General features: G+C 38.0%; 1 protein-coding gene across 2 annotated transcripts in view; it reads left to right on the top strand.

The window, feature by feature from the left end:
- The window catches only part of COG5 (component of oligomeric golgi complex 5), a 192,077-nt gene that overhangs the window by 147,172 nt on the left and 17,933 nt on the right, over positions 1-26,972 (top strand). For both annotated transcript variants that reach the window (XM_062638283.1, XM_062638282.1), the window contains 6 exons: positions 215-376; positions 1,857-1,956; positions 18,677-18,787; positions 20,081-20,143; positions 20,941-21,044; positions 22,377-22,614. In XM_062638283.1, coding sequence (XP_062494267.1) covers positions 215-376; positions 1,857-1,956; positions 18,677-18,787; positions 20,081-20,143; positions 20,941-21,044; positions 22,377-22,614 — 778 coding nt within the window. The remainder of the gene's footprint in view (positions 1-214; positions 377-1,856; positions 1,957-18,676; positions 18,788-20,080; positions 20,144-20,940; positions 21,045-22,376; positions 22,615-26,972) is intronic.

Raw genomic sequence — 26,972 nt, 5'->3', positions numbered from 1 at the left:
TTTATACTTTGTGTCATGTTTTTACATTACACTTACTACATGGTTCAAGTGAAAAGCAAGGTTTTACACACTGTTAAAATCTTTTCAAATGCATAAGTTTAAAGAGCAGAAAGAAAAGCCAGGTTCAAAACTGTGACATTTCTGTGGTCTGGAAAGATTCAGTGCTATTGTGTATTTTAATTTAAAATGTAATAATTCTGTCTTATACCTGCAGTCCAGAAAAGGCCTTGAAAGATTCACTGCAACAGTATGAAGCTGCTTATTTGTCAAAATCCTTATCTCGACTCTTTGACCCCATCAATCTTGTCTTCCCTCCTGGAGGTCGAAATCCTCCTTCTTCTGATGAGCTTGAAAGCATCATTAAAACTATAGCCAGGTATGCACATACAATACATTGCAAAATGTAATCTTCAGCATGTTTTTTTCTCATAAGTTACAGTTTTAGAAATGAGACTTCCTCATCAGTAAAAGGTTGATTACTCTTTAGTTTTGAAACTGGTTCTTAATTGTGGGGTCCAGGACTGCACACAGTATTCAAAGTGAGGCTGGATCAAAGCTGAATACAGCAGCATAATTACCTCTTTTTTATTACTTATAGTTTATTATAGATTTTTTTTTATTTTGTTTTTATTGCATAACTGAATTTTTAATTTAGGTTTTACTGTTTAAGCTTATAAAACATCAGGAAGAGAAACTTAACATATATTGCGAATGTCTGGTATCTTTGTTATTCTGACTGTGTCAAAGGGAAGATGATAGTTGCTTGCCTGCAATTGATAAATACCTAATGTAAATATTCTGTTAGAGCGAAACAGCAAAATAATAGGTAAAGACTATTATTCCAGGTAGCATTTGTAAAATGAGATACTTAATTACAAGTGGTGTATTTTTTCTCGTAAGGTTTTGGTAAGGACTACTCTGTTTAATGCAGTCTGAAAATGATGGGCAGTATTGACTGTTGTGAATGTGTGTGTGTTGTTAAATACTGACGCTGTACTTGTGACTGGGAGTTGCAGATGCTCAGAACATGCCTGTTGTTGTGGCTGTTGATGGCTGTTTTGCTCTTTGCAGAGCAGAAGGGAAAACAACATGAAAAGAATGAAATTTCAGCTGAGTTTTCCAGAGTGACCTTTAGCTAATGATGTTTGGGGCCCTGTGGAGTTCTCAGAGGTGATTATTCCTATGTCAAGGTGCCTAGGGTCTCTCCGGTCTTCGGAGAGGTTAATCTTATCCATAGCAACATGATGGCCCTTGTACTTGTCTATTTTCAGGAGAGCATTTGTGAATGCAGTCCCAAATGATGGAGATGGGGGGGATGGGGTGTGTGGGGGGTGTCAGTCCATGAACAAGAAATACTAGAAGTAATTTAGAATTCTTTTCCTTCTTCCGTTTTTTCTCTGTCATTCCTCTGGGGCCTCTGTTACTATAAAGGATTGCCTAAAACACGGCTTATTAGTCGTGTCAAGCTAAGGTGTCCCCTGGGTATTTCTGCGCAGCTCATGTAATTCCAGAGTTGAATGACTGTGTATTCACCTGTAATGTTTGAAGGCTGCTGCCAAAGCTTGAATGTAGTTAATTGCAGTCAATATTTTTGAATGGCTTACTAATAGTGATTTCATACTGAAGTGTCATTCCTAAACTTTGCTCATTTTTACTAGAATAGGAACACTGCAGATAAAATTCCCAAGTGACTTGTTAAATTGTAAACTGAATTACAGTGCATAGAAAGACTTGGTTGTATGTGCTACTCTCTCTAAATTGACATGCCATGTAACTTCGTGTTCATAGTTATTTCTTTATCCATTAAATACATCATTGTTCAGTTGTTATTTAAGATTTGTAATCTTTGCTTCCAGTGAGCTGAATGTGGCTGCTGTTGATCCAGACCTCAGTTTAGCTGTGGCAAAAAATGTTGCAAAGACCATTCAGCTCTACGGTGTAAAGTCGGAGCAGCTTGTAAGTAATTTTAGATTTCTCAAAACTTTAGTTTTTCAATGTCCAATGTTCTGATTTTTGCAGATTTACAACATAACAGTAAAACAATCTAGATAGACAAAAGCTTGGAATTGGCTTTTCATCATGTTTGGAAACAGTTTCAGTTAAATTCTGCCTTCAGATAAACACAGTCTATTGAAAAGAGTAAAACTTGTATCACTCAAAATTGAATTTGCCATATGAATTTAAAAAAATCAAAACCATAGATGTTGTTAAGCAAAAATGAAACCATTCAATTCATTTTAATATTTGCCAGTGTTTGATATTCCATCAGTTACATGATATATTGTCTTTATGGTGTTAAAATCTGGACATTTTTTCCATATATTTATTTGTTGCCTTATATTTAACTGACCCTTGATTTACTTGCATCTGTCAAATGCTTCCAGTCATTTGCCATGCACTGTTATCTAGTGTTAAACTGAGTAGAGGAAGGAACCCCAAAGCCTTATCCTTTGGATAAGGATTCCCCAAAAGCCAGCGGATAGCACAGTGAATGTCACTGTCATATGCAAAAATAATTTTCATGATCAGCAATTTTTCTATTAAGTCTGTTGCAGAAATTTTAATGCTTTTTTATGAAGAGATGAAAATTAACTTTTGCAATATGCAGACTCACAACAAATGACTAACTACTTGTATTTGCAAACAAGGTTTTCATTTAAACAACATCAATTCTGAAAGTAAACTCAGACTCCAGTGACATTTCATTTGCTGTATGTTTCATTTAAAGAGAGGTGCTTGCTTGCAATTTTTTGTAACGATTTGCTACAAAATGTTGCAGCAATTAAGTTAGTACGGGCTCTGTTTACCCCTGAGAAACCTAGTGTGCATGAATAGCTTGACAAACACTGAAATTCAGTAACACATACCTTGTTTACTGCATGTGTTCTATGAACTATATTGGGAGTCTGCAAACTGGTGTATGGAAGAGCAATGTAGGTGAAACAGTCATGAAGGCCATAAAGAATATTTAAAATAAAAATATGTGTTTACATTATTTTGCTATATGTTACGAGCATAGTGCTTAAGTTGGGCCTTCCTTTAAAGGCATTGAATCATAGCTCCATAATTTCAGAGTGAGATTTGCTCCTGAAAGAAATCAGGATTTTTAGGTTGCAAGAGTCATCATGAATAAAAAATATTACACTCATGTCTCTGTTTGTCATGGAGTGTAGTGTCAAATAGTGGCATTCAGCTGGGAGAAAAAAGACACATCAGCTGTAACTGTGAAAGCACCAGGGTCTCTTGTGCTCATCGTCTCTTGTTAGAGTTTGAACCTGCCCAATGGCTTGGTCAGAAGTGTACATCATTTTGTAATCAGCCAGCTGGCAAATTCTTAAGAAACCCTGAAAAAAACAAAAAGGATATGGAGAAATAAGCTGACAAATGTACGATTTGTGCCTTTGTATTAGCTGACCTTAAACTAAAGGAATGCAGGAGTAAAGAGGGAGTCTGAACTTGAATTTGGTGGCTGAAAATAAAACCAGAAACTGAAAAACTGACAGGGTTAGTCAAACTGGCAGAATGACTGTGAAAGTCCTTTAGGAACATACCTGCAACTTGTAAAGCAGTATCAGCTATGTACTGCACAGCTACGGTTTAGTACTTTTTTTCTCTCCTTACTGGTATACTTGTTACAAAATTAAGACCTGGAAGGGCTCAACACAATTGCAAGGCATGGATGTCTAGTGCAGTATTTCAAGTGCTAAAACATCATGCCTGTCTTCCATCTCGCTCTCCAGAAGGGCATGGCTCTCCCGCTTGGCACGTGTCATGCTAACACCAGCCCTGTGGCTATAATCTAGAACATTTTAACTTCCTTTTGTACCTGTTTTTTGGACAGACAGATTGCGCCTGAAATGTGTACCATAGGTAGAACAGGAGCTATGTTAGACAGCACTATTTCAGTATGTTTTAGCGGTGTAGCCAAGAATGCAATCTTCATTCAGTCTTGCAATCCAGCCTGCAATGATAGCTTTTTAAAGCTGAGAAGGGTGACCATGTAACATTTCCGTTCAGATACCTAATTTCTGATGGCTGTTGTAGAGCAATGCTAAAGATGGAAATATAATTTCCTGGAGGAGATCACAATTTAGTTCTCTTCCAAATTAAAAGTAAACAATAAAATCTCAGAATTCTCAATGAAGGAAGATTGTGTAGGGGTTGCATTTAAGAGTCATTAAGGTTTTATTCTTTTTTTTAATGTGGTTGTAATATTGCAGGTAGATTTGAATGGTGAAAAAATGAAATTTACAGTCATAAAGATGTTGACATGCTAATGTCAGGGGTTTTATTACTCAATTGCAGAACAAAAGAGATTGCAGTTCACTGAGATGTCATTGCTGTTTCTCCAGTTAGCTTTAGCTAGGACAAATATTAAGAAAGATGTTATTCAAGACGCAAAGATTTTACATGTGAGTAAAATCAGCATCTAGAAATCTGTGCATGTAGTACTAAAGCAAAAACAAGTAAAGTAAAATGGCCTCTTCCTGTGAATCCAAAGTATGTGTTCGTGTTACTTGTGACTTCGTACACTGCTGGCTTTTGGTTTTCAGCTTTCCCCTCACCAAGAACTAGCTGTTGCTGTGCCTGAGATCTATTCTTGTATTAACCAGTTCAAATGATTTCAGGGAAGATATAAATAACCCTTAGTGAGCAGTAGATAGATATATTCAGCTGTTGGGTGAATCTTTAGCTAACTGCTTGCTGATGCTTGATGTGCTTTGGTGTATGCCATGAAGCATTCAAAATTATTGTTCTAATTTCACTCAGATGTTCTTACCATAGAGGTTGAAGGGATAATTATACATTGTGCTAAATGAAAAAAAACAATATTTCTGTTAATTTAAGAGTATTATCTTTCAGCTTCACCACCCATCTTGTGCTTTGTTAGGTGGTGCTGAGGAAGGTTGCTTGGTACGTTTTCTCCATTGCCATTATTATATTGTCTCTTCTTATTCACATTTTGCCTAATCATCTTCATAGTGATTACAGACACTGCAAGATTTCAGTTTAGTTACCATTTCTACATTCTTCTCATTCCACATTGGAAGAGAGATTAACAAATGTGATCATCGTGTTTTGGTTAAGAGCAAATTTTTCCTCTTCCATGCTTGCACATTGTAATCCATCGCTTGCTTTTTACCATAACAGGGGCTTACTGAGCCAGATTTTGTTCACTAGCCACTTTTTCATACAAGTGAGGTAGCCCAGACACAAAAGACCACTAAGCTATCTCCTTGGTTTAAGTGGTTTCCAGAGGGGTCATCCATTCCCAAATACCTAAAATTGCCTGTCTTGATTGACACATACATGTTTAACTGACCACATAAGGAATATTAGCTCTTTCATCAAATGTTGACAATAAGCACAGTGGAGGGAAGAGATTCATGAGAAACCAGTAAGCTCTGTTTCCTGAAAACAAAGAAAAGTTGAGTAATTGTGGGGGTTTTTTGAGAATCCATGCTGCTTAACAAAAGACAGGAGCTCATGGATCTGCACCCTAGAGAAATTTTTACCCATTTCTATAACTGAGAGTTAAGAAGAGGTATAAAAGAGAGCTTGCATCTCACCAACATCTTCATTAGATGCCTTTGACATGGCAGCAGTAATTGCATGGCAGGATCCTCTAGGGCAGTGGTCTCTAAACTTTTTTGGTCATGCATACCCATCTGTATAAATTTTTTGAGCATGCACTCCCTTATTTATTTATGATTTATAAACACTGTTTATAGTGTTTATAGTTCTGATATTTTCTTCCTGCACACCAGTGGATTGTCTTGCATAGTACCTGTGATGCACACACCCCACTTTGAAGACCACTGCTCTAAGGTAATTCTCTGCTGTAATCTTCCATAATAAGAAATGAACAGATTTCGGCTGTCAATTTTTGGAAAAGATGCCTGGTTGGTTGCAGAAGTCTTTCAAATTCATGTTTGATTTTGTTCATGTGCTACTCTAAGTCAGATTTCTCATTTATTTGTATAAAAATTAAAATGATAGTTACTTGTGGATTGAAAATGAGACAAAACTGTATTTCCCCAGTTAATTACCTGTAGTTTTGTCATTTACTAAAGTGAATTTTAAAGGTAATGGAAATGTGTTTTTTCTCATAATTAAAAATCTCTTCGTTGCTACTTTATAATCATTATGTTTTGGTTTGCCTGTTAATTAGAGCTATTTCTCTTACTGATACTTAGAATTGGATGTCTTGCAGAAGGAAGTAAGGAAACATTGAGGGTTAAACACCCTGAAAGTTTACGAAAATGCATAGTTTTGCCAAAAAACAGAAAAAACAATTGCAAGATCCATTGTCCTCATAGAGATTGAAGATGGAAGAGCCCTTCCCAGCACAGGACTATTTAAAACAATATTTATTGTTGGGTTTTTTGTGGCATTCTTTCTGCTTTTATAGTGATGATTTTAGTTACCTGAATGTAAGTACTGTATGTTCTCTTACTTTTGTGCTATTTCTGCTCAGCTTGGCATGTGGGTGGATTGAAATACACTAACACACCCACCAAATGCACATAGATGAAATGCGTTGTGCCATGAATGTGAAAATGCAGCTGTTTAGAGAATATGCAATTTTACTACTTTTTGAACCTGGACACCTCTACTAGTTTCCTCCATAGAGTTACAGTCATCCTGTCAAGACTGTCTCTATTAGCTGCAATCAGAGTCCCACAGCAATCCTTCCTGTCTTGTGGAGGCTGTCTTGCTGCCTCCTCTGGCTTATAAAGCATCACCATAAGAGACAAAGGGGCCTGGTTGTCTTTTGGCCAATAAACAAGCAAAGCATGATTTGCAGAGGCAGGTTTGTAAAAATCAATTTGCCCACTTGCTTTTCAATAGCAGGTGGGGTGATTATGCTGGCAACTTCTAGTGGATCAAATTAAAAAACATTTTTATATGTGGATATATAATGATATGATTGAGGCAAACGCAGACTCACTTTGCTGTGCTAAGATGGCAGGGCACATCTTAGCTTCACTTCAAGCCAGGGTGACCAGCTCAGCTTTGGAACCTTGCTGAGTATAGCACACTCATTCAGCCTGGAGTGTGAGCAGAGCAAATTCATGTCTTCTTGAAGTACAGGCAAAGCAAGAATCTGCATGGCCATATCATCCAAGGCAGATTTATCCTAAGGTTAGGGTATTTAAGGCTAAAATCAGTGGGAGCTGTGATTGCCTATAATTGGAGAGGTTCCTAAATACGGAATATTGTGTTTTATGGAGTAATATGTTTCAGAGAAGTTTGTCTAAAGAAGAGATCTTTCCAACAGACAAGAGGCTGCAGGCAGATGATATAAGGGAGATCTTTCCCACTGTCAGACTTGTAAGCAATCATGAAGAGGAAGCACTCAGAAGATGGAGAAGGAGAATGGGTGTAATGAGGGAGGAAGGAAATAGAGATTTTGAATTTTTTTATTTTTTACTCCCTTAACTAAATGTGGTCGGACTTGTGTCATACATCTCACAGAAGCTGATGAATGAAGCGGAGGCCTGAAATACAGGTTCTGGGCGGAGCTCTGGGAGAGCTACTAATCTGTCCTTTGCTGACAGCTCATGATAGACGCTTGGCTTCTCATGAGGATTTTATCCTGGGCAGTAGTTGTGGGACTTTTTGATACCAGGTTTGCCTAGCGTAAGCCACTTGGAAGTTTTTAAGCACTATGCAAAGAGCACAGGCCTTCCTGGTATTTTGAAGAATTCTTTCCTGACCTCCTGTGCCAGGGTCTCACCACCCTCATAGTGAAGAGCTTCTTCCTAATATCTAATCTAAATCTGTACTCTTTAAACATTCAAAGTTAAATTTTCAAAGTTAAATTGCTAAAGGCCCAGTAGTAGAAGGGAATCCTGAGGTTGAAGAAAAGACGTAAGTGCCTCAAAAATCAGACTCCCCACACCAAGCTTCAAATAATTGTCCCATATCCTCAAAGGGTAGGACACTGATGCACAGATGGAAGACCTCTGGTACCAGACATATCAAAAGGCAAAATGAGAGAGAATGTGCTGTTCTGATCTCATGAGCAGTGGACCACTATACACTTGGGACACAAAGAAATCTGTATGGCTTTTCTTTGGTGAATGAGGTTTTTAGATTCTGGGTTGTTTTGAGGGGAGAAATCAGCATCAGCTGAAATCAGTAATAGAGAGTAGTCAGCCTCTTTCTCACTATCCTGGATCTCAGTAGTATATTGAAATCTATTTGCATTTACTTAACAATATATCTGAGTTATGTAATGTTATACATGGTTTTAGAAAGTGTGCCAGTCACAGAGTACTAGAGCATTAACATAAGAAGTAATATGCAGGTACTCTGCCAAGTACAAAAAGTTTCTTGGGAAGTAACTGAGAAGTTTTGAGTTTGCCTGATATTGTTTTTCAATGCGATGGTGAAACTGGATTTCAGGTCTTGTAAAACACTTCTGAATATCTAACTGGATTAATGTTTAAATGCAAAGTGACTCTGACATTAAAATTCTATGATTAAAACTATTATACATTATTTCTAAAGTTTATTTATTCTGAGGGTTTACTGAGGTCTACTTTTCAATAACTGGTACTAAATATTGTAACTGGGACTATGTTATTGTAAAGTAGTATCTGTCATAATGATGAGTAATATGTACTTGATGACAGATTTTTTTAGTGCATTATTGTTTAAAAAAAGTAAATAGCAAAAAGGAGCATAAGAAGTAGAAAACCTTAACAAGTCATTGTTGTTTGAACCCTTCCATTGGAGTCCAATGCTGATGTATCCTCATCACTCTGTCCCCAAATGGCCTGTATTTGCTTTTAATACAGCATATAGGTGTGGAAAGAAAAACATGTAACTGTCCTCAGAACAGTAAATGTGAGTAAATAAATGAGCTTGGTCTCATCTTGTCTGAAGGCAAATTTGTATCATTGAGGCTTGTTCTGAGTAGTGTTGGCCTCACTTCAAGGACCAGCAAAGCACGTCTCTTCTAGCTGCAGAAAAGCTGTGTATTAAATTGCTTCACACTGTCACCCTGATGTTTATGCTAATGTCTGCCTCTCAGTTGAGAGTACAAGGTCAGTAAAGGTTTATGACTGACACTCAGGACTTAATTTGCCGTCTTAGCTGTGAACCCTCTCAGTCTCCACCATGGGACTAACAGTACTGTCTGTGCTAGTGAGCAGCAGGTGCCAGGACAGTGCTGGGCACCATGGCCAGCATGTGCAGGGCAGCCTGCCTTGCAGCTGGCAGGGCTTCTCTTCCCCAGAGCATGTGGCTGCCTGCCAGTGTCCTACTGGGGACAGCCTCTGCAATATTGCCTCTCGTGAGCCGTGGATGGAGATTATTTGGGAGAAGAGTTGTTGGTGCAGGCCACAAACTTGCTAATGACTGTCCTAACAGTGGTACAGATGTCCATGTGCCAGATCCAGGAACCTTTCCCGGCGCTGTTCAATTTACTGCCATGGGTATAGCCAGTATGTGAATGAGACTGAACGAGAGCAACATGCAAAATCTGTTCAAGAGGAAGCTTAAAATGCTGACAGATCGGGGTGATATTTTTCTTGCATCTGGAATTCATACTTTCTTATTTCAGATGTAAATAAATCTCTGTAAGGCAAAAGTTAGGAAATGCTTCTACAGGAACATTGTTTTTGGTCTTAAGATTTTTGTAGATTGCCAGAGCTTCAAAGGATATGCTTTTCTAAACACGTTTTTCTGTCTGTGATGCTTGTCAGCTGTACTCAACTTATTTTCAAGTAGTACTGAAAGCCTTGAAAAGAGCACAGTTGTCTGTGGTGTTGTGACTAGTCAATAACGCCAGATACTGCTGAAGGGGTGCAAGAAAACTCTTGGGTATTAAGTCTTTTCAGGAGTTCAACACTTCCCTCGGGTAGCCACATATTTCTGTGAGCCAACTCAGATGACATCTTTTTGGATGCCAGTGCAACCAACCCCTTCTGTAATTTAATGTTCTATTTTTAGTGAATGTGATGGATGGAGATATAGGCTGAGGAGCATCTATCTATCTGTCATGTTCAGATATTTTTAGAGCACAGATCTTTGTAATGCTGATCAGCACCAAATGCATTACATAAGATTAGCATCAAAATATATACAATGGAAAGTCAGCTCTCTGCAGTTGTTCTTAAATTATTTTTAGTATTGCCCACAAAACTTGTATGGCTCAGTGCATTATCCTGCCATTGTGCTCTGTCTCTGCTCTGTAGGAATCGTTTTTAAAGATGATTTTCTCTTCTCTCAGACCTTTTCAATCACAGGTCTCCTTCCTGAGGCTTCAAGTAAGATTGTCAATCCATGATATATTACAAGGATTTTGATAAAAGCTCATTTTGCACTAGGGCTGAAACTGAGACAAGCAATTCATCTCTCATTGTCCTTCAATACAGTTTATATTTGAACTCGTGATTTGCAGGTGCAAGATTCCAAATTCTGCATTACTTACATCATCAGCTACTGTTGTGTTCTTTAATGCTGCTCGGGTGGCTTAATCTTTTGCAGTTACCCATAATGATCTTCTTAATTTTCCACTTCTAGTAGATATTCAGAGTTAATATCTCCTTATTAAATGTCTCTGGTCCCCTAGCTAGCCATTCAGAATGGGTTGGAATAGATTATTTGGGAGATTTTTTGAGTTTAAAGAGGCAAACTGTGTGAAAACAGCACATGTTCTTCTCACAACTAGAAAATTTATTTTTGTCTTTCAAATTTTCTTCAAAAAAGATTTTATCTTCTTATCCTTTGAGTATGTTTCAAAACTACTTTGTAATTACTGAGGTTTAAAATAGATCTCAACTTTCTGCACATCCATCCCGTCATCATAACGATTTGTGATATTGTGGCAGATGAGTCTTGATATTTTTCATCATTTCTTTGTGGGTTTATGGTTCATCTGATATAGTCAATAGCAAACAGTCTGCTGTTTGGTTTTGGTGTCATAGTTTTGGAAGCAGAATTCTATCATGCCATGGCTTCACAGATATTCCAGGATCTCTCTTCCTGAGATGACAATTAAATGTGCTGTGATTTTGGGTTATATTTTTACTGTTTAAAAACAACCTCTAATTTATTAATGCTTCTCCTTGCCTTGTAAACCTTGTTGCAGTAAAGGAAAGAAAATGCTAGAGTGCCAGGTGGAATAGGAAGATAACAATTGATTCATCTTAAACTCTGAGGTGAGAAAGAGACAGCATCTTTACAAGGAATTTTCATAATGTCATTTATAGAAGAAAAAGTGTCTGTCATGCTTGATCAGGGGAATGAAGATTTAAATAAGCTGTTTTCAGTGGGTTATTTAGATGATGAGCAATATGAATGGCATTTTTTTTGTCCAGAATCTAAAAGGCTAAGTGTATTATAACTGATCCAGAGACTATATTGAAACATCTTGGTTCAATCAGTGAAAATGTTCAGAAAAGCAAGAACGCAAGGAAAAATGAGATTTAAAAGCTAAAATGATAAATAAAAAATGATATAACAGTTGGATGAGATGCATCAGTTCTTAGTTTTCTCTGAGTGTCATGGAGATAGGAATATTTTCTGAATCTTTTCTGGGTGGAGAGGGAGAGAGAAAAGATTTCCTGGAATTAGATTCTTCCAGTGAAGGGAAGATCCTGTTCATACACTGGAATTTTGGCACCAGATTTAAACTCGATCGAATTTGTGAGACCTGTGATAGTTTTGAATTGAAAAGCATGATGAATTCTTATTGTAATGATATAAAGTGAATTTCTGATTGCCCTTTTTACTATGTGATCTTATAAGAATTCATGTCTCAGATTAAGTGGTGTTATACTGAATTGTGAGCTTTCGTTTGTGGGTGAATCACTATTCTGGACATCTTCTAACAATGAGATTTGTCTGACAGTTCCAGGGAAATGTTTCTAGTCCTCCTGTCTAAATGTTGAATGTTGTGAACTTTGGATGGAAGTATGAAACGGAATAGGCTCACAAATCATCAAGAACTGTAGTGAAATGACACTTTGGAAAAGGTTTTCTGTAAATAATGGGTCTGTTACAATGGTGTAAGTTAGGTGAAGGATCGTATTTTCCTCACTTCTTTTGGAGATAATGTGAATTAATTGTATTATACCAGTATGTTGAAGACATGGTGTTACTGTCATTGAAAAACTTGTATCTATGCTATTTAAATGAGAGACCCCCAAAATATGAATTTGATATTTGGCACATTAAAAGAATTCATTAATAGGTATTTAAATAGAATACGTGGGAGGCTATTATATACTAAAATAATTTCAGAATAATTACTATTTCACTGTACTGTAATAAAAGCTAAAGATGGCAGTAGGTCTAATTTAAAAATAATAAGTCATTTAAGGTTTTGTAATTACTTTTTTTAATGGAAAGATCAGAGGAGTTTTGTTCAAACAGTCATTAGGAGGCTGGTTATATTGGTCAGAAAATACATAGGAATGTCTAGCTGATAAGTCACTTTAAAAAGTATTTTAACTTTAACTTTAAAAAATGGAAAAAATCTAGAGGAGAAAATTGCATTAAAAAATAACTTCATGAAACATTTTCTTCATTCTCGTGTTGTCTTTTGCTGGTTAGATCGTGACTCACATAACAAATGTGCGATTCTTTACTTTTTTTTATAAAGAGATACTGGCTAAACTCCAGAAAAAAATCATCCAAGCATTAAAGGCTGGTTTTGAGCATGAATGTACTTCATTTTATCTTTCTGGGAAAGTGTTTAAAAGACATCTTTAGATCTAGCATGTAATTCTACTAAGAAGTAGAAAAAGCAAGATTGCAAAAACCTGCACAGTATTTTGTTATAGTGCATTATATCTAAGTTATTTCATACCAAATTGAATTCTGTGATTCAGAAATAGATTTAGTTATATATATGTTGATATGGTAATGGCTTTGGAATTTTGCAGTTTTGGATCAGCTCTTAATTAGAGCTGGACAATGTAAAGCTGTATGACCTTCTGCAGGGTAGAAGTATTCTAATCTCAGTTAATGCCTGGATATGATACAAAAAAAGGCAGATGGCAATTAAATAAGTTAATTACATTTTTTATGTGTAGGTGAATATCACCCCATCATGTTGGACCCGTCTCATATGTCTTGGGGATGGATACCTGCTCTTCACTTCTGAAGGTGCATTCTCAGTAGTTCTCAGTAGACCAAGAGCTATTGGGATGACATATAAAATATAGTTAATCATTCAGACATTCATTTGGCAAGCATGAAAAATTCAGTACACTCTTACAGTCAGAGGTATCAGGATCAACACACATTATCCTTGAAATCTTTCTCAGACTTGGGCTAGCTGGGTAAACCTGAGTCTGAAAAACTGTCAAATACAAGGGTCGTAGTTTCTGGAAGTTGAGAAACGATTCTGAGTGGTTCAGGCTTAGGATTCTCTGAGATTCCTCAAAGGAACTGGGTTAGGTGCTTTCTGATAGCAGAGTTGTTTTAAAGCATCTCAGTATTTAAGGACAATGAACCATTACTTACTTTTGATTGTTTATACAGTGCTTTTCTTCTCAGGTAATTCAAAGGTTTAGAGATCGATCTTTCGTGTTACAGAAAGACCATTTGCTGTTTTCCTTCCATTTCTTCTGATTTTGAAAATATTAAAAAAGGAAGGAAGGAAAAACAGAACGGAAATACCCCTGAGGGAGCAGTTTGACAGTTGCTGTTATTCTAGCGTGAATAGTGTGACCATGATGTTTGGTCTTTTTTCTTGGTCAAGGACTTAACAGTCCCCTCAAATTTTTCTTCCCAAAATAATGGGAGCATTTGGTAAAAAATTTTGACCAAAGCTTCACCATGAAGCTCCTTTTCTACAGTACAAAATTAAAAAAAAAGAAAAAAGATATTCTGGAAGCTGTAAGAATGCCCTGAGGGTGCAATATAGTGCAATATATATGGGTTTATGTACATATTAGGTTATTGCCTGAGCTCACAGCTTTCCTCATGTATTGAAATATTTCTTCTTCTTGCAAATATTACAAGTCATTCCAAATACATAAATTCTTATTTATGACTTATTCTTAAATTCTTAAATTTTAGTTGGTTTTCTTTGTTTGTTTGTTTGTTGTGGGATTTTTGTGTGTTTGTTTGATTTTGGTGGTTTGGGTTTCTTTTTAAGGCAGAATATTGGTTTTATTTTATCTGCCTCAGTCAAGGACGTCATTTGCCCCAACACATTCATTCAAATCCTACACTTTGAACCCCTAAATTATGACTCTTCTTTTTGCAGATTGTCCTCTAAATAGCCAATAGGTGACACAGCCAGTGGAGTTCACACTGTGAGGTATTTTTCTGCTGACAGTGTCATGTTTTTACAAAAAATAGGAAACTGATTCTAGTAAAATTTGTGTTTCTTAGGTGGAAAGAGATTATGAAAGACTCCTTCTGCCATATGGAAAGCATTAAACCTAACAGTAAATCATCCCAATTATTTGTAGCTTATGGGAGAAATCCCAGGGCCAAGCCCTATTGACTCAGAAATTCTGTAAATGGATTATGTGCTTTTTAAGTTGTTATGATCAGGCAGGAGGCCAGGTACCAGATGGATTGATTGCTTTCTGCCAGAGGTATGGCCACATCAGCTGCCTCTATTAGGAATGTATTTATTCTTGCAAATGTCAGCTTGACAATTGGAGTTCAATTTGTGCTATCAAAACACATTAGTCTCATGATACTAGAGTTAGAGCAGCGCTACTTTTGTCTTACTTTAAGATCTTCTCTGTACTCCTAAATTATGATGCTAATTCCTGCTTTTTAGAGAGTGGGTTTGCTGAGGCTGTTTTGGAGTAGAGCATAAATGGAGTTCTCCAAAACTGTCAATAGGGATGCACACATGATCTCAGTTACTTAGTGTGAAACTGAGCTTTTTCACAGAATGTTTAGTCTGTGAAGGGAATGGTAACAAACCAGCTCACAAATCAGTGTCTCCTCTGAGCTACCACCTGTTGGAAGATGGGAAGTTAGAAACTTTGAAACACTAAACAAATTATAGGAAAAGATGTATCAATAGTCTGAGCTTTTCTACAAGAAAAAGACAAACTCAGTGGGTTTTTATAACTCAAGGGAGAACTGATCTTTTGATGCACATCCCAATCTAAATTCTGCATTCCCTGCTTCATGGTGAAAACAAGAATTTAAACCCAAAGGAATCTCATCACAGCACATGTCTCAACATGTGAGATCCAATTCATGCTGTCAAATTGTATGTCTGTACTTAGGTATTAAACATAGAAAATGTAAAATCCAGATCTAGTTATTTTCAAGGCATATTTCCAAATCAGGTCTATGCAAAGGAGTGCTGGTAGCTGATGTTGGCAAAGGGAGCTCATACAGATGTAACCCATTCTAAAATTGCTGCTTGCCTGGGGCATAGGGTGCCTGTGCTTTGCTGCTCATGGGTGTTGTTAATAGTAGGCAGGGTTTGAGGTAAAAGCAGAAGCAGTTTACCCAACTAAAGTGAAGAGTGTAAGAAATCAATTGCTATACTTAAAGACAAATACAGAAAAGTGGAACAGTTACAGTCCTTGTTCTTACTGCTTATTCAGGTCTGGCTTCAGCAGGGCTTATTTTCCTGTTTTCAGTTAGCAGCCTCAAGCCAGACTAACTTGCAGAGTGACTGACAGTTCCCTAGAGATGGGGATCTGGTCCTTCAGCTACGCTTTGTCTCTTAACTGTTTCTTTCCCAAAATAGATTCTGATTTTGGATTGTCACCCCTCCTGTCCTCCCTGTTTCTGCTGAGCATGAATTCACCCATCTGGCCTTCTACATTTCTGGATAAATCGAACTGATTAAAAAGACACCACATTTTGTCTCCAGTGCCCTCAAAAAAGAAGGCCCTTTGACTCTGTCTTTCATCTGAGTGGATGCGGTTAGGCTTCACGCTTACTTGACTTAACCTATTTTCATAGTGCAATCCCCAGTGGGCAGATAACAGGAGAGTTACATTACCACTGGGCTTAAATACATAAGCTGTGTTCTGCACTGAACTTCAAAAGTACTTGCTGTATAAATAAGAGTGATGAATGTGTATCATTGATAAAACCTGGTGTGATGGAAGATAAACTGAGCAGTGATTTGTGTCTAAATTAAATGGGCCAGCATAAGCGTGGTTTGTTGGAACTGGGGAGACATAACAATAGCATTTTCCTACCTGGATGCATGATTGTACAATAGATATTAGAGGTGTCAAGAATTCAGTCTGAGGCATTGAAATATTGGATTAATGGTAAACTACCCGAAATCCAGGTACATGGCAGTGACAAAGTGTATGTACATGAACCTTGTTGGACACAGTCAGTGCAGAACCTTCTTGCCTCAAGGCAAGGTCATAGAAATCATTGTGGTGGCAGCAAGAGATGGGAACCACCACCTGAGACTTCTTCTGTAGATGGTGGGGCACACCGACCCATTTAGGTACCGCGTGTTCCCATGGTGGTAGGGCACCCCTACCCATGTAAGTACCAGGTGTTCTCATGACACACTTTCAGAGGAAGTGGTCCTAGGGAGCCCTGTGCTGCCCAGTTCCTGCTACTCGTTACAAGAGTCAAGTTTTCCAAGCCTGTTTGTTTGGGACCAGTGATTTTATCATAAACAAGCAATCAACACGTCTGGTTGTCAAAGTTCAGTTTGATTAATTTAAGGGAATATAATATGGCAAACAGTTTTAGAAATTGTTTAGAAATGGTTGCTTTTAAGGCATTTTTAGACTTTGCCTGTGAAGCTGTTGTGCATTATTGCTGACTGTGAGAGTTGCTTGTTGCTGCAGAAGGGTTTTGTTTGCCCTTGTTACTGGTTTTAGATATCATTTAAGCTTTTTCACGAGCAGAAGAGACACAGTCTAATGTCTAAGAAAATGTCATAACACCTGAGAAGAGGAAGTTGTGAAACCTTTACAATAGACTTTGAGGAACTGAAAGTGACAAGGATGTAAAGTTTTACTGTCTTACTAATGTCTTTTATGTTAACTAGTTGTAAATGTGCAAAAATACGCATGAATAGTCCATACAGTGCTTAAAAAAGGTATGGGGAAAAAATGTTATTTGTGTCTGAGAGGATGGTCAGCTGGGTGGACAAGCTGTTTGCGTGCATGACTGTTTTGTTACCAGTCTGTGAAACTGTAAGCATGAGAAGCAAAATTCTTAGGACCAGTTAGGTCTGTCAAATAGAAATGTCAGGAAGGAAACACAGATGTATGTAGCTCACGTGGCTGTTCTCATCAGGAAGCAGGAAGATGCTGAGATGATATATTTGTCAGCTAGTTTAAAGATGCGTTCTGATGTAAAATAATTAAAGATAGGTTGGAAAGGATTTTTCCCTCTGAAAGGCCTCAGAAACCTATTTATCCTGAAATAAACCCAGGGAAATGAACTGTTATTATCACCATAGTGTTGTGAATAAGTTTGAGTTCCCATCTGCTGCACAAACTTGTCTAAAACTTCATTATTAGCAGTGCTGGCAAATACTAGATAACTTTGCTTTTGTGGTCTCTGTGTCTGTGCTGAATGGAAGCTGTGGGAAGTTCAGGAATAGTTTTTCACTATTAAAGATTCACTGTTTCTCATAACTTAAAAAAAATCATGTAATGTTTGTTCTTTTGTTCTAAACAATTATTAGTGTATATTTAATTTTAGTTTAGGAGTTTTCTGTAGGACCTACAGCTGTGTTTAAAGACACACTTCATGAAAGTCTCTTAATGACTTATTCACTGAGTTGAATGTATTTTCACTGAGAGAATTCTGGAGCTAGGCATCTTCAGGAGTCTACTGGAGGCTAATTTTGTATCTGAAATATAGATAACTAGTCATATCTCTCTGTAAAGCCTTCTATTAATAGCTATTCTTGCTGTAATATTTAGGCATACTTCTAGAATTCACATAGCCTTTTGTCAATTCTTTGTGCTTCTGCAGCTTTCAGTGCACAAGAAAATTTCCATTTCTTTCCCAATTAGAATTTATTTTGTTTTAAATTATAAACATATGCTGTGGTATCCTTACGGGACTGTTCTGTAGTTAATTGCTATTTATGTATCAGTCTGGAACTTTGATTTCTGTGGTAATGATAAAAAATGCAGGCTTTATGGAGTCTAAATATGAAGAAATACCCTTTTTTTAGTTTATTTTTGCTTGAAGATTCATGGATTAAACTCTTTTTAATGACAGGATTAGCAATTTTAGTCCTCGCAGTTCTATCTTTGTGTTCATTTACAAGCCACTAATATGTACAAAGCTGTAAGCCATCTATTTAAAGAAACAGTGTTTCTAAGGATGTGCTTGAATAATTGTCAGAAGTAAGGACTGAGGGTATATAGGAAAGCATACCCTTTTCAGTTCTGCTGCTGCTAGTTTATACTACATCCTCGGGTAGGTGACTTCAGCTGACTCTTAGATTATAATGTTGAAGTTATGCTGGGACCAGGGATCTCTAAAAGATCTGGGTCTGAGCGATGTGGTTTGGGAGCTGAGACAGCAGTCTCGTGGTTCTTGTACCTGTTGTTCAGTTTGTATTATCTGGAGCTGAAAATAATTTGAATCAAGACAAGAGTTAAATGGAAGAACATTGCTGTGGAAGACCTATAGCTTTCAGCCATGGTCTAAGTTTAGTTAAGTATAATTTTGTGGTGATGCACTCTTTAAAGAGTCGGTACTGTTCTAACAACTTCTACAATTACTGCAGCTGTCTACGCAAGGAGATGCCAGCCAGGTGATTGGACCACTCACAGAGGGGCAGAGGAGGAACGTGGCTGTAGTTAATTCTCTATACAAACTGCACCAGTCGGTTCTGAAGGTAGGCTTCCTTGGTATTTCTTTTCTTGCTGTAAGGTTAACTTCTTTGCTGTGTTGTATGCATATTCTCCCATTAGCTGATGAGAATTGGTGGGACTTAACTTTGTGACAAATTGTTAGTATTAGGAGTGAAAGATAAGTTTATAGAGAAGAATCACATTTCACAGCCACTGTTTTGTGAATCTGAACAACTGGGCTCTTTATGTTTTCCTTATCAAGTAAGCTCTGTCTTTGTTCTGATCAGCCTGATAACACTTGTCCCAGCCTAAGCTTATCTTTCTCAGAAGACCCTCACTGCTTTTCCAGAGTTGTGGCCAAACTGAAAAGGGGAAGGAAAGCGTGAAATCAAGAAAAGCAGCACATCCCAAATATCGCCATCCATTGTTCCTGTTACCAAAGTCTGGCCTGGCATTGTTTTCAGGATTAAGCACAGTTATGAATAATTCCAGTTTACTGGCTTAGTGATGCCAGTGCTTACAGTCTCTGTAAATTAAAGCAAACAGATACAGTGGTTATAGTGTAGTTAATTGTGTTTAAATCCTAGCCTGATTAGAAAAAAAAAAGATCATGAGTACTCTTGACTGTGAACATGTTTAAAGAATGTTTAAAAATGCTGAAAAGCCTATAAAATTTGCTTGGATTTTGCAAACAGATGGTAGATCAACTTTTAAGTCTGCTTTCTCTGATGTATTTAGTAATGAACCTCATGTGCCTGAGTGTTGGAGGGAGATCTGATATGATTCAGTCTTTGATTTCAGTATTTATCTGGCTTAAAAATACTATTGTGTGGCATGTTCATAACTGTAAGGAAATTGGTAGGATATTCCTTTAGATCATTCTTTGAGTTTTAATTCTAATATCATAGCTGTACATAAACAGCTGTTTAGCAAGTGGTATTATAATAGTCAAAATACTGAGAAAGAACAACCATTCTTTCAAATATTTGCTGTAGAGCTGCTTGTATAGTTCTCCATCAATTCTATACTTCACAGTGGGAGAAAACACCACTAATTTTTATTCAGGTCCTGTTGACCCTTCAGCTAAATTTCAGTTGAACTCAACTGAATCATTCCTTTGTGAAAGCAGAAGAAGAGCCCATAGGAAATTTGAGTGCAAAGGCCTGATATGGCTGCCTTGAAAATTCCGTTTGTATAAAGCCCATTTGACAGTTATCTAAACCTATGTAAACCACTCATTACTAAAGATAACTTGGTATGTTTTAAAATGATTAAATATTATGGATTCTAATAATTTGTTGAATGTTGACTATTAACAATTACTTTAAAATTTGTAGGTCATTACCAATCAGAGCTCATTTCCAGCAGCTGCTGAGCAAACAGTCACAACTGCCTTAAAGGTAATTGAATGTCCATATGCTTCAGGGATAGGGCTGAGCTTTGCTTTGCCTGTTACACTTAAAACAGCCACTTATTTTCCCAGGTGTTAATTGTGTGTCAGTGTATGTTAGTCACAAGTATGCAAATATTCATTGTATTTTGTTGTATCTGCAGCTACATATATGTTGTGTGTGCCAAAATCACTGCTTGAGTAGCGTTTGTATTCAAGAATATTCTTGTAATGGTCGGACTGTGAAAATAAATGCCTTTCTCTGCAGCATTCATTCAGCAATAACTGGATCCTTCATCATCCCTTTACCCACCCTGACCCACACATAGGATTATGATTTATATGCTACCTGGTGCTTTTCTGGGGGGTGATGTGGCTGGCCGTGCAGCCCTCTGTGGATAACAGCTATCCACATCCATCCTGCTGTGCACTACTCTGGGAGGGGTTGTGTGCAGAGGAATGAAGGGCAGCTTGAGTGTCTGGGGAATGAACAGCTGAACGTTCATGCACATGTTTTTGTGCATCAAAGCATGTACATTTACAAATCAGGAATGCCAGATTGTTGTGCACCTTTGAAGGAAGGCTTTACATAGGTGTAGTAAACAGCCTTATCTCTGTACTTTACTGGTAAAATCAATTAAAGGGAAAGGTTGTCTTAAGCTTTTGTCCTATCTAGCAGTTTCTAATGCGGAATAATAAAAAGCACTGTTAAAAAGAGCTGTTTGTCAGGGTATTTTTGAGGTGTCAAAATTTAAATGCTTCTAATTTCTGTTTCCTTACTTCTGCCTTTTTCTTATCCTATTTTAGGCAGTCCATGATCTAATGGGTAGTGCTGTTCAGCCATTACTGAACTCTGTAGGAGATTCAGTAGAAGCTATTATCATCACTATGCACCAGGAAGATTTTTCTGGGTAACTAGAAAGATTTTTTTTAAACATACCATTGCTGTAATAAGATGTCCTGGGTATGCATAATAGATTGTTATTGCCATAATGCCCTTGGAGGAAGAGCGCTTGTTTGTTAAGGGTAAAGTGATGCTTTATGGTCGTTAGTGAACAGAGAAAGCAGAATTACACCTAGCTGTTGAAACAAGTTAGTCAGGTGGCATCTGTCTTCTTCCCCCAACCCCCTTTCTTTTTCCCATAAAGGTTTGCATTTGAGCGAAATTCACTTTAAATAGAAAAATAAAGCCAAGCAGAGGCACTTTTTGTGCTTAAAACCCCCCTTTTGTTTTCAAAACTTATTTTTTGTGGACAGTCTTCAGAACTCTCTCAAAATAAAGCATATAACTCTGATTCAGAATTACACATTTATTTTTTTTTCTAACATATTATTGAATACAAAATGTTTCAAAAAATCTTTTCTGTTGACTGCTCAGATTTAGTGCATTTGGCTGTTTACCCATAGCATTTTAATTAAAATTCCCAGTATACTTCATCTGCAAAGATCTTGAGTCCTATCTTTAACTGAGCCTTCCTTCCTGAGCGTTATTTTGGTTATTATCTCTGTTCTGACATTGCTTGGATCGTTATCAGATGTCCTGTTTCCTGTCTTGGAAATTTACAGAAAGTAGTGTATTTTCAGAGGTGTTTTAAATTTTCCTTTTTTCTTTTTTTTTTTCTTTTAAGAGTATTTTACTCTCTCCATGTTTCTGATTCCACCCAAAGGCTAAGTTTTGTTAGACAGCCTGTACACTTAGGCTTCTGAGTTTGGAAGAGCTCTTTTGTCTGACTGTGATTCAAAGAAAAATAAAAATGATTGATGTCTGTGTCCCTGAGATTCGGTGCTGCTTCTGTGATAATTAGATTGACTTTATAATACTGGGTTAGGAGGAATCAGGGAAACTGATTCTATACAGAGAACAAGTTTGGGATAGGCTCAACTAGTAACCTTGTGACATATGCTTGTGTTTTCTCCTCCGTTATTATAAATCAACAACTGGGACATTTAAATCTAGGGGCTGGGTCTCAGAATTAGGCTCCAAACTGGTGGAGGCTCTGCAAGTTGGGTAGGAGTGGGGTGATTTCCTTTATGTTGTTAAGATGGGAATGGCTGATAGATATTTTGAGACTAGTTTCAGAGAGAGCTACAGCGCTCTTTATACTCAATAGAAAATGAGACTCTACAATTCATGACGTGACTTCTAGGCAAAAAAATTGAAAAGACTCCTGTAGGTTTTGGTTGTGTTTTAAAGATGAATTTAGCTGTCCCCATTTCTTTTCTTTTCTTTTTTTTTTTTTCAGATCATTATCCGGCCCAGGAAAACCAGATGTCCCTTGTTCTCTGTACATGAAAGAACTACAGGGTTTTATAGCAAGAGTCATGAGTGACTACTTCAGACATTTTGAGTGTTTTGACTTTGTCTTTGATAACACTGAAGCCATGGCTCAAAGAGCAATTGAACTTTTTATTCGCAATGCCAGTCTAATAAGGCCCCTCGGTGAAGGTGGGAAGATGCGGCTTGCAGCGGATTTTGCACAGGTACCCTCAGTACTGATTTCTGCTTTTTCTGTTGCTTCACTGTGTTCTCTGAGAAGTATCAATAGTGTCATCCATATCGAAGTATAAACAGGCAGTTGTAGAGATTGGTTCACTCCTGTTCTAAACGTCCTCTCTGATGAGATACTATAGCCTGAGAAATGCATCCACTAAGTAGTTGAAGATCCCTTGTCACTGTGAGGGATGTTCAGGGAGGTCTGACAGCTTCCTGCCAAGTGACCATTGCATTTAAATTCAGCTGTGTCTTGACATTTTATCCTGCTTGTCTGACCTCTTTGGTACGTCCATCATTTGCCACCATTCATTCAATTCATTCTTTCTCTCTCTTTTGATGGAATAGTGTGTCACTTTCTTAATCGCTTTATATATCACAGTGCCCACACTGGTTAATCGCTAACTCAGCTGCCTTGCAGTGGAGGAGACAAGCTAAAGAGATACCAATATCCTGTGGAAGAGCTGTCCTTTCGGTAACAGAAGGGCAGTTTTCTCATTGGATTCTCTTCATGACCTGATTGACTTATCTGCCTCTCAGCTTTGTCTAGCTTTTACACTGGACTAAAACACAAAACGAACTGCCAGATTAACATCCAGTCCCTGTCTGCATTATCTACTATATTCAAATATAATTTGTCAATAATAACACTCTGTCATTAACTTGCCAAAGAATACAGGCATCCACTAGATCGGTCTAAGGGTTATTATTATCCAAGCAGGAAAGGGAATTAGCACCAGCTGTATGCGTACTGAGTGCCTCTTTTGACTGGTAGGTAACTGAAGTAGGAGAGGAGGGCAGGGAGGGAGGAATCACTGCCATCTCTGCTCCTGCTTCTGGCTGCTTTGTACCATTTGCCTGTGAGTTATATACTCCTGAGAGTAACGCTTTTTTATTCATTACTCAAAAGTAGCAAAGCAGCCTTTAACTACAGAAGTTAAAGGGAAGTTTTCAATTGCTTTCAATGAGAAGGTTCCATTTCCCTTCTCTGTTTTGAAGACAATGGCATAAAATTGGAGGAAAAAAAAGAACACTTGACTCCTCTGAAAGGAATATAGATAAGTTTTGTAATTTATGCTGCAGTACTAAAGCCAGTCATATAAATTTGGAAAATTTACCTTCACCTAATTCTACAGTAAAGAGCATCTGATCTAAGCACCTATTATTATAATAATACTCATTCTGACACGGGCTGCCTTTTAAATGAAAAATGAAGGTATGTTTTCATATGAGTGTAGGGGGATTTGCATGTTCTTCCCCAGAGTGCTGAGTATAACTAACTCCTGAACGGACAACTGTGTGAAAATAAATGTTCTGATTTCTCTTCTTTTGTACTGTAGAATTTAAAAAAAAAGGTAAAAGGCTTTGAATTAATTCTTGTCTCCTGCCTTCAACTGTTGCTGCATCAGTGGGGCTGCCTTGTGGTTTCCTCATCTTCACATTGCACCATATTTTTGGCTTGGTTTTGGAGTTAAGACAAGAACTGTATGGGTACAACCAACCCCATACAGCCACCTCAACGTTCACTTTGTGCCTTTGAGCGTCTCTGCACAGTGCTCCTTAGGGCATCCCAGGCTGCACAGTGTCCAGAATGGCCTGGGTACTATAGCCTGTTGCTCGGCATAACGGTAGAAGGACCAAAACATTTTGTGTGTGGAGGCTGCCTATATCCATGTTTTCTGGTGTGTGTCTGCCGCTCCCAAAAATCTGGTGGGTTTTGGGCACTTGCCCATAATGCCAGCTCCTGGTAGCCCCACTGGGGAAGTATAGTTGCTCTGACCTCCCAGGAGTCCTGGGCATGTTCACCTCAATGTGGCTGTAGTCCCTAAATGACTCATTTCACTTCCATGCCCCCCAGGGCGTGTGGCCTTGTCAAGGAAAAGATTTGATTCCTCCAGAGGGGAGGTTGCCCCTGCTTTGGGCTGAGGAAAGCAGGTATTTAACTGGGCTGACTTGATGGAAAGGGTAAGATCTTCCAAATGGCCATAAATGCTGGATGCAGTTTTAATCAGTCCCAGAAAGGCATTGCATTGTTGGACTAAAGCCAAACCCAAAGGGAAGTACCTGTCTGGAAAGATGCTCTGTGTGTAGGAGGTTTGTTTATAAACTGTGTTTACTTGTGCTGTGTCTTGTAGAATCATTTTGAATTTCTGTACTTGAAAAGGGTTACATGTTCCTGCTCAAAACTGGCTTTTGTGATCTAAAAAACCTTTTGGTGCTTTGGGGTTACTTGAAAGCGAAAGACCTGGGCAGAAATCTGTTGAGAAGCTTTGGTAAATTTGAGGTCCTATACATGCATGCAGTAAGTCATTCTTGAGTTGCATCAGGTGCTGGGTATCTCACATTGTTGTGCACATTTCTTTCAGGGTACTCGGTTACATCTGCCTTATACTCAGCAGAATAGCTTTGGCTGAGAGTCAGATTTGAAGCGTTCTGCACTGGAAACATGTTTTAGTGATAGGTTGCCTCCAAACAACCGGTGTCTATGCAGAAGGGAAAAAAATGAGGCCTCAAGTTCTCGTTCCAAACTGGGTTCAGTGAGGTGCACAACAGCCAATTGTCTTCAGTAAGGCTCAGCTACTTACACAGTTAGTTAGGAATTATTGCCATGATTCTGTTGAGCTCTCTGTCTTACCCTGTCTCCAGTGTTGGTATTTCACTTTGCTGTCTATGCATTACAGATATTTCAGCACAAGACTAGGTGTGTGCTAGTGTGACAGCTGTAAACAGAGGCATGATAGGCTTGAAATATGTCTGAATATCATTAACATGATTGCATAAGGATCAGTGCTTATAGGAACACAGACTTTTCAAGCCCTAGAAAATGTCTGCAGTGCTGCAAGGGTATTATCACATCCTGTGCTGTTCCTTGGGACTCTCTTTCTTTGAAATATTTCCAATCTGCAGGCTGATTCGCCTTTTCTCATGCTCTGAGTTTTTATGCAGAGTAGTACAAGATTACGTTTCAGTACAGACCTTTAAATTCCTAGATCAGTTTGTTTTCATTCTTCTTTGTGTTTTTCAGGTGACTATAATTCAGTATTCACATATGTAATCCCACATTTTTGCTTTTTAGTTCAGTATTAGTCAGACTGAATACAGATGTTCTCCTGGAGGCAGGCAAGTCAGCAAGCCCTGGTGGGTTTTCAACATTTATGCTTCTGGGGAGTACCAGTACAAGTTAAAAGAGGATATTTTAACTTGCTTGGTATTCGGAGTTGTTATAGGCACACTTTGGGATTGGTAGCTTGTGGTTCAGGCCTTCCTAAAATGCAGTGGAAGTACTGGACAATTAGCAAAGAATGATCTATAAGCAAAATCAATTGAGAAATTTATTTAAAAGAAATGAGGAATCTACAGTAATAACTGGCATGGAAATTGGTAATCATCTGCTACATACAGTTTGTAAGCTGTTTATTAATAGCAAATACACATTGCAACTGCCTTGAAATAAACTAGTTTAGAAATTGCTGGACTAAGGAACCTTTATGATTCATGGCATAAAGGCACAACATGATTTCCCATCTTTTCATAGTACATGTATGTGTTTGGAGTGACACATAAGGTAGGAGCCACTGTGTGCCAAGAACCTCATCTCATGTCATTAGTGATTATTTTGAGCCTTGTCAAGTGAACTATTTTTATTGGTCCTGTCTGAGTTAATACTATTCTATGTATATCTTCATATATTTCTTACCTAGGTGTGATTTATAGTTGGGGGTTTTGGCATTATTCGATACTGTGCTGAAACAGATTTGATAGGGCATAGTTAACACTGCCACAAACTCTTAAAGTCTTTATCAGTAAATTACTACAAAATTCTTCTGGTTTTATTGAATTATCCTAGAAAAATGTTTTTACTGTAGGATCATAGAATAGTTAGGGTTGAAAAGGACCTCAGAATCATCCAGTTCCAACCCTCCTGCCATGGAAGTTAAAGAGCAGACTTTGGCCTCTTCAGGAACCTGCTTCGGAAGGTTCCATGGGAAATAGCCCTAGAGGGCAGGGGGGCCCAAGACTGTTGGCTGATATACAAGGATCACCTGCTGCAAGCTCAGGAGTGTTGCATCCTAACTAGAAGGAAGCGCAGCAGGAGGGTCAGGAGACCTCCTTGGATGGATAAGGAGCTGCTGAGGAAACTTTGAAGGAAAAAAGAGGCTTATAATAAGTGGAAGCAAGGACAGGCAGCCTGGGAGGAATACAGGGATGTTGTCTGGGAAGCTAGGGACCAGGTTAGGAAAGCTAAGGCCCAGTTAGAATTAAACTTGGCTAGGGATGTGAAAGATAACAGGAAGGGATTCTGTAGGTACACTGCAAATAAAAGACAGACTAGGGACAATGTGGGCCC

This window comes from Pezoporus occidentalis, unplaced genomic scaffold (assembly GCF_034315485.1).
Source record: "Pezoporus occidentalis ecotype Australia unplaced genomic scaffold, CSIRO_AGI_Poc_V1 ctg56, whole genome shotgun sequence".
NCBI lineage: Eukaryota > Metazoa > Chordata > Aves > Psittaciformes > Psittacidae > Pezoporus > Pezoporus occidentalis.
Note: the sequence above shows the minus strand (reverse complement) of the source record. Positions and strands in the feature narration are given on the sequence as shown.